Here is a 14,708-nt window from a genome sequence, read left to right as displayed (position 1 = left end):
AGGATTAATAACTCCTACAGTGAACAAAATTATATTAAGATTATAGAAAATAAAATAAGCATAATTTAACAAACTTAATGATGCTGTATAAATAAATTTAATTTTTGTTAATCCTACTTTATATTTGCTAATGCAGTGTAGCATTTCAGTGGTGTATCCATACAAATGTCTAATCAAGAAGAAAACATGATTCAATTGCTCTCTATGAAGCTCTTTCAAAAATATAATCTTTCTTGCAACTGCACTTAAATTTCGTGTGGAGGTAAAGATGTGTCAAAACTCGAATGGTTAGTACAATATATGTATATATATAATATATATACATGTATATATAATGTGGCAGGCTACATTTTTTAAGGAAAAGCTGAATTTGGAGTCCGTGTCAAAGGGGAGGAAAATTGTACCAAGATCCCAGCTCAGTTTCAGACTTGTTCATTGTTTTATAGAATGAATTAACTGTTTGTAATGCTTTTTTTTCTACTTGTGAATTATAAACCTTTTGTTCTTGCACTTCTATAATTATTACTGTATAAAATCACTTGCCTGTTTTGTGGTTTAACATTTTGATTATCTGTTTTAAGTTACTCATAGTCACACTTATAACTGGAATGTTGTTGTTAGTGCAAGGTTAACAGTTAATACAAATATTCGTTCTTGCTTTTGAGGTGAATGCAAGTTGATATGTAACTTCATAATATAACAGTTCATTTTAAAATCATTTTTATTATTATTTATTTCAGTAGTACATTAATTTGTTCTGTAGTACCTATTTGTGTATTCTGCCTCTTTAATTTCAACTCTGTGTGGCAGTGCATGCCTTATGTTTTACATGACATTTTTGTTTCTTATTCCTGTAACTAATAAGTGTAGGTGTTTGAGGATTTAATATTTTTACAGGACCAAAATGAATCGGCGGCAATACTAAAAATCAAAGAGAGCATGCAGGAGGAAGCTAAGAGGTTTGAAAAAGACACCCCAGCAGAACAACCAGACTATTACCTGCAGTGACTTAAAGAATGACTGATTAAACCAGAGATGTATATGTATATTTCCACACAGTCAAAACGTGCTATTTCCCCATAGACTCCTGAAGAAAACAAAAACAAAAAAAACTAATGGCTTCACTTCTGAAGTGTAGTATTCACTCTCACTGTGTTTATAATGTATCACTTTTAAATTGGTTTAATGATTTAAAAGAAAATTCTAGGTATATGCCATACAATGAATCCAAGAGTACAAAATTTAAGATTTTCATTTATTGACTGTATTATTAAATCTTTTTTTTCTGGTCCTGTATAAGTTTAGATTTTGTATATTATTAGGATTTTTTGTCATAGTATGAGAGTTAATGGAATCTAACACAACAGGAGAAAAAATATATAAATGTTTACAAATTGCTATTATGCTTTTACCAAAGAATTATAGAAGGGGTGAACTTATTTCAAACCTGAATGAACTGTATTTTAAACAGTATAATATTTGAATGGACTTAACTCTTGGAACAAAAGCTACTCTCTAAGTGGCTTTGAGCAAACTTCAAGTTTCTCTGTCAAAATTTCATCTCCATGTCAGTATTTTTTTCTTTCTCTTCCTTTTGTCACCTCTCACTTCATCATCAATTTTGTGGTCATCACATCAGTAAGAACTCTTACAGAGAACATGAAAACTAAATGAAAAACTTAAAACCAGATGATTATCACATTTGTGAACAATATGTCAGTTTTCTGTCCACAGGTGAACTTTTCTCATCTTCTTTGTAGCATTCTCCCTCTTAAAACATTGAGCCATCAAATTTTGAAGAGAAACTTGATTTTGATGAACAACAGAATTAACTTTTTCATGATTAATCATAAGTAGATTTAGTAAGGTTATCCTTTTGTACTGACAACTGATTGACCGAAACTCAAAAAACAAACTACTAGTAGGATTATCCAGTAGGTTGATGTTGCTTCAGCTTGACTAATGAAATTTGTCATTGATCTAAGCATTTTGTATGACTGGTTAAATATTTTATCAAACCAAACAGGTTACATAACTTATGAAATATATATTTTGTTCAAGATTGAATACTTTGAGAAGACTGTCATTAAACTAGTTATATAAATGAATCACTACCAAGTTATCTGTTAATATTTGTCAGTATTTCACTGAAATGTTATAAGTGGTAAATTGTTAGTGAATCACTCATTATAAACTCTGTTGTTGAGCCAATCAAAAGTGCTTGAACTAATGAACTTCTTCATTGAAATTGTTAAAAGTTAGTTGTATAATTGATATAGTTTTGACAAGAGAGTAGAGAACACTTTTTAAAAAAATACAAAGATGGTTTAAAACGAATGGTACCTGGCATTATGTGGTCGTCTTTGCTTTTACATTGAAGCATGTTTAAACAATCAAATGTTCTTTGCAAAACCTGTATGTTAACGACTCATAATTGATAAACATGTTACCATGAATTGAAAGTGTCATAACTTTGGAAAAGTGTGTAATAATTCAATGAAGGATATGATTTACAAAAAAATATGAGATTTGATGAAGTTGGATTTGCTATTTTGTAATGAAGTTTGACTAGCCAGTGCAGTTGAAAGTTTTAACTAGTTCTCGTTTTTGTTCAAAGTAATTTATATAGTTTTAATGCCCTCCAAAAGCCCAAAAGAATTTCCCGACCTTGAAAATGGAACTTTTGTTTTTATTTCGTTTCAATCGTAACTTAAAATTAGGAGAAAGGTTAAAAAAGAACCCATAGTTAGCTTATTATACTAAAATTTAATAGTTATTTTTCAAACGTCTGACTTTCATTTATTTCAGTTTGTATATACATGTATTTATTTTTATACATGAGAGCAATATGGTTAAGGTTTTCTTCAGTTTTCTTTGCCATATTGGCTGAGTTAATTACACTTGTGAACCTATTTGTATAAAGAATATTTATTGCTGTACTTGAATTATTGGTGGCTGCTCTCTTACCTTGTTTACATCTTGGATTTGTTCTTTTTAAATATGGTTTTCCTTTTAATTTAATTTTTCTTTTATCCTATGCTGTTTGTTGGGAAATTTTTGATAGGTTTGCTCTACGACCCAGAGTATTTATTATAGGCAGCCACCTTTGATGTTTGTTGAAGAACAAAAAAAAAAAAAAAAGAAAAAAAGACAAAACTTTAGTGTATGGAAGTGTTGTTTGTTTTATCGTTTTGATGTAAATAGCTACTGTTTGTTGACTTAGACATGTAAATTGACTAATTTGTAGGGAGAAAACTGACAAAATTTCAGGTTTAAAACAAACGAAGTTACCACAAGAAGAAGAACAGTTGTAAGAGAAATAATGATGTTATGGAACGTGTGCATGTATCCTGCTTTCTTTCTTTTTTTTAATGTTTTGATAAATACATTTTTAAACCTTTTTATGACCAGTGTTGATATCGAAGTTGACCAGATCATGATCTTGTAAGAAACCAATTGAGATTTCATTATTTTTAGTTCTTGCTGTAGCTTCACATCTGTTTAAATGGTAAGTCACTTCTGTAAAGCCAACTGTTGGGTAGATCATCAGCTCATTAAATTCTTTATTTCAATGATTTCTGTTTTGTGTTTGTTAATTACTTGTTTGTAATATTTCATTTCGAAACATAATTGAAAAATTTAAAGAAAGATGTGATTTTATGTTTTTTAATTATAAATATCATGGAAGTTTAAAGGAAACATTTTGAGGTATTTAGTGGAATGGTGAGTTGAAACTAGTTCAAAAACGTCAAATCGATATGAAAATCATCACAACAAAGTTTATCATGTAACGTATAGAAAAAAAAAAGTTCAGTTGCTCTAGCTGTTCTTATCTGCGTGCACTCTTAATTATGATTTATTGTTTATGATAAAACATAAGTTTATTAAGCTCAAAGCTACACAAAGGGCTGGTTCTCTGTGCTCTCTGACCCGATTTCTTGTTGTGTAATCCTTCAAACTTACGCTGAGCCATTAGGATATCGAATACAAGAGAATCACAGATTTTCGTGTAGTTAGAATACGTTTTGTTTTCGTTGTTGAAATGTTGTGGTATACACTTTTTAAGACCCAGGGTTGTTAAAGTTAACCAAATAATCCTGTACGACACAGGTCAGTGAGGTTTGTTGGTAGTACATGTTGGAACATGGATTCTCTGTATCCAAGTGAAAATTACCAAAATACAGTGGGAAGAAGAAACTCTAAGGAGAATAAGAAGAAAAGTAGGCCATGTATGATGATGTTAGTGAGGGTCACGCCCATCCACCACATTCTTTTATTATTATTATTCTAACCATTGTGATTTATAAAATTTAATAACTGTATTGTAGTAAATGTGATGAAACGGACATAATGGAAAAAGCTTATCGTTCCTTAAGGACCATATACAAGCTAACACAGAATATAACTTAAGTGCTACGTAAACAATTTATGATGCCAAATTAAAAAGGTAAGTGCAGTATTTAAATAATTTTAATTGTAGCTTTTCATTAACGATGAGAATCTTGAGAAGTACCACAAAAAACGACCTTGTATGTGTGTATATATATTATTCATTTTTAGTGCAAAGATAGAGAATAGGCTATCTGTACTGTGTCCACTGTAGGAAATCGAACCCCAGGTTTTATCGTTGGTCGATGAACTTAACTGCTGTTGTTAAATATAGTTTGATCACATCTTATGATCTTTGTTTAATGGCACATTTGGTTCTTTGCATCTCCAGACTTGATGGATTAATTTGCTTTGTTGTCCTGTTAGGGCACTACAAGAATCATAGCCGTGTCACTTGAACACTCAGCAACTAGTGTCGGGTCTCTTCAAATCAGCAGGATAACGAAGACCATTGAATGCATTTTCCAAAGTATCGTTCCAGGGCTGACAGGTTGTGCCGACTTGAAAATTATCAAGTTGAAAAATTTATGACTTAGTTAATTGTTATATTCCGAGAAAAAGTATTTTAATTTTTAAAAAAATATACGAGATAGTAGGTGCAAATGTGTTAATTTTGGATATGCTTAAAGTGAAACTATGATAACAGGATGGTGAGTAGAATTAAGACCTGAATGATATTCACGTCTTATCTGAGTTATGGTGTATCATTACTTATTTCAGCGTCTTCCAGTGTTAGGAGCCTCTCCAGGGATAGGTGAGAGGGCAAATGATCTCTTGGGAGCGCAATTAGGGTAAAGTCAATAATACAAAATTAAACTAATATATTTGTATTAATGAAAATAATAGGTAATTACTACACCGCATAGCATTTTAATATATTTTTGTGCATTATATAGCTCGTCACTTAACTCTCACTCGTTAAAAAAAAATATAGAGTGCACAAGAAGTCATTAAATAGGGTAAGGATGACGAAAAATTTGGGAAATCCTGGCTTAATTTATAGCGTCGTTTTATTAGGGAAAACGATTAGAATATGTACATAGTTTATGTGGTACTTATAATAATAATAATAATAATTCAAGGATTTATTCAAAACTAAATCCATACTTCTTTTTTCTCTATTGAACTGATTAAAAAAGGGCCTTTTTCATCATAAACACGAATCGCATTACGATGAAATGTATACATTTGATCATAAATAAATCATTATTTGAGTATAGAAATTTTGTTCGTACATCAAAGTATATAAATGTTGTTGATTGGTATTAAGCATAAAGGGCTATCTGTGCTCTGCCCACCATGGGTATGGAAATCCAATTTTTAGCGGTATAAGGCCGCAGACGTACCACTATGTTACTAGGGGGCAAAGTAGATATAATTAAATGAACTTTATGTTAAAACACAAACAATACAAATTGCAACTACAAGAGGTGTAAAATGTTTCATTTATTCTTCAAATTCATTGAATTAAACGCATATTTTTTAAAACTTTCGTTTGTTTTTATTTTGTTAAGCACAAAGCTACATAGTTGGTTCTCTGCTGTGCCCACCATAGGTATCGAAATCCAGTTTGTAACGTTATAAACCACTTAGCGAATGGAAAGTGTTTTTCACACATTTGTCTTGTTGCTATCTCTTACTGTATGGGTGCTCGTTTTTTCAAGGTGAAATTTAACTGCAATTTTAAACGTGTTTTTTTGTTGGTTTACTCATCTTTTAAAGCTAGAGTTAATAAGCCTAGATTTGAAAATTACAAGACTAGAAGTTTGAATTATAGGTTCGTGAAAACAACGAGCAGGTAATAAATTTCATAAATTGACATTTTTTAACTAAATAAATAATAATACAGAGTAATTATTTGAGTTCATCTGTTAGATATGTGTCTAATAATTAATATTAAAATAGGGGAAAAAACAACAAACCTGATTTTGCATTTTGACCAAAAACGAAAATTTATGGTACTGTGAAGGTAGAAAAGCGGACAAAGCAATATTCTAATCACATAAATTTTACGTCTCAAACTAACAATCTCGAGTACTTTGACCGAAAAGAAACGACTTTGTCAACGTTAGCGTGTATTCTATTACTGCGTGTCAAATTAGCCTGTGCATGTGAAATTCCAAATGTTTGTGAAAAAGGTGTGTATTTAAATCATTAAGTATGTTGTTACCGAAACAAAATTGACATACCTGTTGATAATATACTGATTACCTATTTCTTTCGAAAGTCCTTTGAAAAAAGCCTCCATTGGCTCAGTAGTTTGTGTGCGGACTTCGTATACTGAAAATCGTGTATCGATACCTATGTTAGATACATCAGAGATAGTCCATTATGTACTTTTGTGTTTGACTACAAACAAACAGTTATTTAAAAAAAGCCCTCAATAGATCAGCGATAAATCTGAAGGTTTACAATGCTAAAAGCATGGTTTCGATATCCGTGGTGAGCACAGATTATCCATTGGGTATCTTTGCACCTAATCTAACAACAATAAAAATTTGTTTTAAGTAAACATGATGTCTTCATAAAAACTGTTAAAGAAATCAGCTTTTGCAATATAAGGCGAACGTTATTTTATATCATTATTTACAGAATAACAATGTATTACAAAAGAAATTTATCGTTTTAGGTATCAGTGAAGTATAAATGCCAGAATGTATAAAGATATGCAAAATAAGCTTGATTTTTAGGGGGTGTCAGTACGCCAAAAGGACGAGTTGTCACTTTTCACTATAGGAATTAGTAATTTTATCAAGCATTTCACTATAAAACATTCATATTAATCCAAGCTAAGAAAAATAAACTTATACCTCACTTCCGCCGAAATCAAGAAGCAGTAACAAAATCATCCAGCATCTTTTTTCACGCTCAACACCTGAGGTGATTGCTACGTATAAACAATCCCTGTGTATTCACTATCAACTGTGACCTAAAAAAGGAGAGCATCAACAGTGCAACCATGGAAAACTCCAATCAGTAACGTAAACGAACTTCCTGAGATTTTTGTTAAACTTATTTACGTGGCCTACTTACGTTTAATCTTTTAGCATGAGAAGGGGGGGGGGAGCTGTTTCAGTAGATGAAAGGTCGGCCACATACATACCTTATGTTGTTATACCAAACTTAAACTTAATTCATCGAGGCGTGACGTCATGTTGGTTGATTGTATCACGCCTTGTCCATTATAACTTGAAATACTTACAAATTAGAAGAGGTATTTGGTTCTTTTATAAGCTCAACATAGAAACCCTTCACGACGTCGTGATAAAACGTGTTTGTACTTTAGAGGGTGACAGAACGAGGTTCTAACCTACTTGTGCGAAGCAGGAATTGTAATTGACAGTCGAAATACAGTTTGATAAATATGCATATATTTTAGTTTAAATAAAAAAAATCATTATCAAATTCTTGACAGTTTTTGTTTGTGTTTTATAAATATGATGCTACATAATATTCTATTGCAAATAAGACATCTCTTGATCTAAATAAAATTCGTATGATTTTTATTTCAAAAAGTATGCTCAGAATGTTTAGTTGAAGAGAAACACCATTAGAGATTTATAATTTCTGCAAAGTTCATACATGTTAATAGATGACAGTGTTTATTTATTAATGGATTTATATCACCGTTGTAATAGAAGGTGGATTCTCAATAGATAAGTCTTTGTGTTACTACAGTTCTTCATCCTATACCCGGGGTGGCTAAACCGCGGCTCTTTGACATATAATGTGCGGCTCGCGGAAATATGTTGGCTGAGCTCCTTTTTGCATCTCAATTCATATAAAAGTTAAATAAAATGTTTTCAAGCTTTATAATTATTTACTGAATATAAACTGAGAGCCCACTGGATTAAAACATAAGTTTAATGTTCATGGTGAGTAAATATATTTAAGAATTTAAATCCTAATTTTAATGCTAGATTTGAGTCATGGATTAAAGCAATTTCGGATTAGCAAGGATAAAAGAGGAATTGTATAGAATCAGTAATCGACGAGCCGGTGCTGACAACGTTAGTTTTAGAGAACGTGGCTTGCGATCGCGTAATTGTGGCGTGTGTGGCTGTGTTGCGAAGAGTGAACTTAGCGGAGTGTTAGTGTGATGTCTGGCACTGTAGAGATTGGTTGCATTGCGCGTGTTGAAGCTTATTGTTTCTTTTCACTTCAAATTTTTAGAAGTGCCTGTGAAAATTTTGTGAAGGAAGATGACGTCGTCAAATTGTAAGAAGCGAAAGTATGAAGATGAAAACAGAAATTTTAAGCCAGAGTGGGAGGAAGATTTTGCATTTACTGTTAAAGGAGGTAAAACTTTGTGTCTTATCTGCAATGTGTTACTCAGTCATTACAAAGCCAGTAACTTGAAACGCCACTATAAAACAAATCACAAAAAATACTTTTCATCTGATTATCCACCTAAATCAGAATTATGGAAAACAAATTAACTGTGTTAAAATCATCAATAAATATCCAGCAGACACTGTTGACAACGTTCAGTAAGGAAGTTCATACAATGACTAAAGCTAGTTTTGTTATATCATGGAATATTGCTCGCACTAAACGCCCATATTCTGATGGTGAATTTATTAAGAAGAGTATAGCTGAAGTTGTTGCAGTGTTAAATCCAAATAACACAAAACTTCAGTGACTAATAGCACAAACACCAGCTTCACGTCACTTGTTTGTTTGTTTGTTTTGGAATTTCGCACAAAGCTACTCGAGGGCTATCTGTGCTAGCCGTCCCTAATTTAGCAGTGTAAGACTAGAGGGAAGGCAGCTAGTCATCACCACCCACCGCCAACTCTTGGGCTACTCTTTTATCAACGAATAGTGGGATTGACCGTCACATTATACACCCCCACGGCTGAGAGGGCGAGCATGTTTAGCGCGACGCGGGCGCGAACCCGCGACCCTCGGATTACGAGTCGCACGCCTTACGCGCTTGGCCATGCCAGGCCCTTCACGTCACACTACAGAAAGAAGTATCTCTCAGATCAGTGCTGATGTTGCAAGCAAAATGCAAAAAAGATTTAAAGAATTCCTTTGCAATCAGCTTAGCCCTTGACAAATCTGTAGACATACAAGACAACCCACAAATGGCGGTATTTGTTCATTATGTTTCCTCTGATGTAACTGTGAAAGAAGAGATGTTGGACTAAATGGCACTAAAAGAAACAACTCGTGGCGTTGACATTAAAATTGCGCTTGACAGAGCCTAAACAAATGCTGATATTCCACTGAATAAACTGACGAGTTTATTCAGGTGAGGAAAATTCAGGATTATTGCACTTATGAAAAGTGATTCCAGCTTTCCAGAGTTTCTTCCTGTTCTTTGCATTATTCATCGTGAACACCTGGCGGCCAGATACTTCAAGTATAAAGACGTTGTGAAATTTGTTCTTGAAATTGTCAATTTCATACGCTTAAATGGGAAAACCCACCGAAAGTTCAAAAATTTTATTGAAGAACTGGAGCTTGAAGATAAACCCAGTGATGTCACTTTCTATTGCATTGTGAGGATGCTGTCAATCAGCAACGTCCTTAATAGGTTTGTGGATCTGTTGGAGCCTGTTATTACTTTTCTTGAAAAAAAGAAAATATTCTGTCTTCAACTGGGAAATGATGGATAGATGCAAGATCTAATGTTCCTTATTGATATAATAAATCTTCTACAAACTCTCAACTTGACACTTCAGGGGAAGGATAAGATTGTTTCTGATCTTACTTAGACAATTTTCAGCTTTCAAAATAAAATAAGACATTTTTCAAAAAGACATATTGCCAAGAAACTTCAGTTACTTTCCCAGTCTCAAAAGGAGAGTAAATACATTCCCTGATATTGAAATAAAAGACCACAAACTAAAAGAATACAAAGATAAGTTGCAAGGACTGCTTGATAATTTCCTAGACAGATTTGATAACTTGCAGAAGCTGAAGCCCTGCTTCGCCTTTCATGTAAATCCATTCATGATTGATGTGATCAACGATAGTTATGGAAATGGAACTAATAGAACTACAGGAGAACCTATTTTTAAAAAATGATCCATAAATCCCATTCTATAATTGAGTTCTGGAAGGAAGTTCCAGAAATAAAATATCCTGAACTGAAGAAAAACAGTGTGCGACTCCTCTCAATTTTTAGCACAACATACTGTTTTGAGTCACTGTACTCTGTAATGAAGTTTGTGAAATCGAAGCATCGTGCAATTCTTACAAATCAACACCTGACGGAGCTAATTCGTACAGCCTTGACAACATATCAGCCGGAATTTCAACGATTCACAACCAATATGGAAACTCACAAGACCTCTACTAGCAGTAAATAGCCTGATAATTGTATCAATGTCGATTTGTGTCAGAAAAATATTATGATAAGAACAAAATTTTGTAAGGTGGTATCTGATTAAAATATCTCTAATTTTATTATTTTATATATTTTCCTCCATATTTACTAATACAAATAAATATCATTAAAATATCTGTTTTTACTCCTTTTATTTTTGGCAGTTTCATTTAATGTTAATAAAATGCAAATTTGCATATTTTCTTAAAATCTTTCCGTAGTTTATTACCGTATTAAATAGGCTCAATATAGGTAAAACAATATCAGCCAGGATTTTGAAAAAATTTGGTTTATATATATATATGTACTTTGTGATTATTAAAACTAATACAAATTAACAGTTTAAAAAACTACATACATGAATAAATATTATTACGTACATGTATTTCTTAATATTTATATAAAATTTATGTAACAAAATGTACATGTAACAATAAAAACGTGTGTAATATTCGTTCATGTCTTGCGGCTCTCAAACATCTGAAGTTTATTGTATGTAGGTCTTACGTTAAGCAAGTTTGGCCATCCCTGTCCTAACTGAGCCCGGCAAAGCCAGGTGGTTAAGGCGCTTGACACGTATTCTGGGGCGTTATAATTCAACGGTCAATCCCATTATTCGTTGGTAAAAGAGTAGGCCAAGAGTTGGTGGTGGGTGGTGATGACAAGCTGCCTTCTCTCTAGTCTTACACTGCTAAATTAGGGACGGTTAGCGCAGATAACCCTTGTATAGCTTTGTGTAAAATTCAAAACAAACAAACAAATCATCCAATACTTCCAAATTCTTCTTGACTTATCATCCGTATCGTATAAAAAACATATCGAGCTTGTGCCTCTTTTCTCCTCTTTACCCTCAAAGAGATTTATTGTTGTACATTTATTTTGGTGCCTACACTTGTTTCTATATAATTTTCTTTTTCCATGTGACGTATGTTATTGACAGTGTATTGCGCAAGTCCCGTCTGTTATCGAAATTTGTAGAAGATTCTTGAGCATAAAAATCAACAGTGTATTAGGTCTGTACATAATACTAATGATGGACAGTACTGTTGCCAAGTGAACCTTCGAGAACGTCTAAAACCTTTTATAAATAGACGCGCCAAAGACAAGACGGATGTAGAGAATATTATTGAACATTGAAATCAGTGTGTTACAGGCCTAGGAAGCTGTAATTGTGATTAACTCCTATTAACCGAAAAACTACAGAATTTCACCAGGAACTTTTACAGATTTCAAACATTACTAACCGTTCGACTTCAGTGAATTACTTCAGACGTTAGAATTTCTACGAGGACATTAAATATCTCCGTCGATAAAAAAGTCAGTGGTGTGAGGCCAATCAAGCTAGCTAGCTTAAGTGAGGTATGACAGTATTAACTTAGAATTAATTTGTTCGCCGTAAACCTCGATAAAATATTTAGACCGATTATAAGGCCTAGTTTTGTCTGTGAGTTTGTAAAACTGTTATATATAAATCATTATCTGTAATAACTAATAACAATAACCGTTATTATAAATTGTTTTATTTTTTTGTTTGTATACCAAAATATATTTGTGCTAAAAATGAAAATTGTGTGTATACAACAGTTTTAAAATCTTAGAGACAATACGGTGTCTTATATCCGTCTAGAACTGAATATTTTATCGATGATAAAAGTCCACGACGAGCAAATTAATTCTGAATTGATGTTGTTACACCTCGCTTAAACTAACTAGCTTGATTGGACTAATGTCGTTTATGAGCTGACTTTTACCAAAGGAGATGTTTAATGTTCTCGTAGAAACTCTAACGTCCAAAATTGATTAACTGAAGTTGAACGGTTTGTAATGTTACAAATTTATAAGCGTGCCTGGTCAAATTTTGTAGATTTCCGTTTATTAGACGTTAATTACAATTATAGCTTCCGAAGCCTATAGCACACTGATTGTAGCTGTCCAATGATATTAATAATATATATGTCTCTCGGCGTGTCGATTTTTATATACCAATCACGCGCAACTCTAGAACATTCGCCAAAGTTCGCTTGTAACAATACTGTCAAACATTAGTATTACATACAGATTTAGTACATTGTTGATTTGTAAACTCAAAAACCTTCTACAAATTTCGAGAACAGGCGGGACTTGCGCAATACACAGTCAAGAATATATGTCACATGCAAAAAGAAAACTATACGGAAACAAGCGCAGGCTCTAAAATAAATGCACAACAACAGATCCGTTACACACCCCATTGTGTACGAGTATATAAAATACATTAAGATGAGATCGTATAAAGTAATATATATTTGATAATGTATTTAGATATACAAGTTTTGTAGTAGCAGTAGGAAAATGTTAATTATTTGTTCACTTTAAGTAAGGAGAATATCGAAATATTATCCATCATGAAACTTTGAAGCCATCGAGTAATGTCCTATTGTATATCATGATAGAACAATGGAAAATTATTATTCCAAAATTATGCTAGAATAAGATTGAAATATCTATTCGTGTTTATAACTCTTAAAATTTAACAACTTTTCCAGTCATTCCTTTAGGTTTTAGGAAAGTGTGTATTCATTCATGGCTTCGTGTGTAATGCTGCACCTATTGAATTCAGCGAGTATGGAGTATTTAAAAACTTATTACCAATCTCGCTAGCAAGGTGGTTTGCTAACAGTTTTATTATCTATCAAGTTCTTTAAATAACAACCGAGGAAAAATTATATATATATGTATAATACTGAAGCCTTGATATAGTGAGTAATATATACTGTTAAAAACAATACTGCCTCTTTTATTCTTAGAAAAAAAATGTGTTACTTTTAAGTTTAGGTTGTTTTGATGTTGTATAAAAATTTTTGTGTTTAAGTATAAGTTGAAATCGTCAATTCTTGGTAAAAACGACATAATTAGAAATTTAGGGAAAACGCACAATTCTTTGTTTTTTTCAATTCTGAAATTGTTTTGTTTGTTCCAAAGACAAGCAGTCAAAGCCAACCATCGCCAACTATCGGAATAGCCATATCCAACAGAATAGAACGATTTGATTGTCACTTAGTTTCTTAAAATACGGAGCGCGATTTTTTTATTTTTTTTGTCGTAATGCAACGCGGTCGTTGGACCCGCAAACCTACGGAGTGGTAGCTGCACTCAGCCATTAAGATCAAGCAGGCCATGCCGTATCAGTTGTAGAACGACTTTCTTTGTATAATACTATGGAGCCTATACAAAATGTCTTTTCCTTGTACGTCGTTTCCCTCAATATACCTTCCAGTGGCTCAACGGCAAGTTTGACTGTTTATAAAATTAAAAATCTGATTTCGATACCCGCGGTGGGAAAAGTATAGACAGCACATTGTGTAGCTTTTAACTTAACAACAAATAAAAAAAAAATCCGTGAATATTAAATAGCTTATGGGCCATCCACTACTCGACTTGTAATCTGAGGATCGCGAGTTCGAATCCCCCTTTCACTAAACATGCTCGCCCTTTCAGCCGTGGGGACGTTATAATGTGACGGTCAATCCCACTATTCGTTGGTAAAAGAGTAGCCCAAGAGTTATCGGTGAGTGGTGATGACTAGCTGCCTTCCCTCTAGTCTTACACTACAAAATTAAGGACGGATAGCGCAGATAGCCCTCGTGTAGCTTTGCGCGAAGTTCAAAACAAACCAAGACCAAATCATCTGCTATATTTATTGTTAAGAGCAAGTATTTAAGAGTAACCTAAGTTTGTAGTGAATGTCTATTTCCCCAAATCTTGACATTATCTTACGACATTTTCGGCACACATATACTTTTTGTTGGTCATAGCGTGATTACAAGTAATTACCATAAAACAACGTTTATATCCATTTATGATAAGTGCCCGAAAATTATAAGAAGAATGGGCGGATGAAATAAATTATCAAATTTAACACTATATAGTATGATATTAATATAAGCAAGAATACTGTTCTTACTAGGGGTGTCACCAGATACGACAAAGATTCAGAGCTTCG

General features: G+C 32.9%; 1 protein-coding gene across 17 annotated transcripts in view; it reads left to right on the top strand.

The window, feature by feature from the left end:
• The window catches only part of LOC143223281 (single-stranded DNA-binding protein 3-like), a 64,187-nt gene extending 60,612 nt beyond the window's left edge, over positions 1–3,575 (top strand). For all 17 annotated transcript variants that reach the window (XM_076451062.1, XM_076451054.1, XM_076451058.1 and 14 more), the window contains one exon: positions 898–3,575. In XM_076451062.1, the coding sequence (XP_076307177.1) occupies positions 898–1,008 (111 nt within the window). In that variant the 3' untranslated portion in view covers positions 1,009–3,575. The remainder of the gene's footprint in view (positions 1–897) is intronic.
• The last annotated feature ends 11,133 nt before the right edge of the window (positions 3,576–14,708 follow it).

The sequence above is a fragment of the Tachypleus tridentatus genome, chromosome 8 (assembly GCF_004210375.1).
Source record: "Tachypleus tridentatus isolate NWPU-2018 chromosome 8, ASM421037v1, whole genome shotgun sequence".
Lineage (NCBI taxonomy): Eukaryota > Metazoa > Arthropoda > Merostomata > Xiphosura > Limulidae > Tachypleus > Tachypleus tridentatus.
Note: the sequence above shows the minus strand (reverse complement) of the source record. Positions and strands in the feature narration are given on the sequence as shown.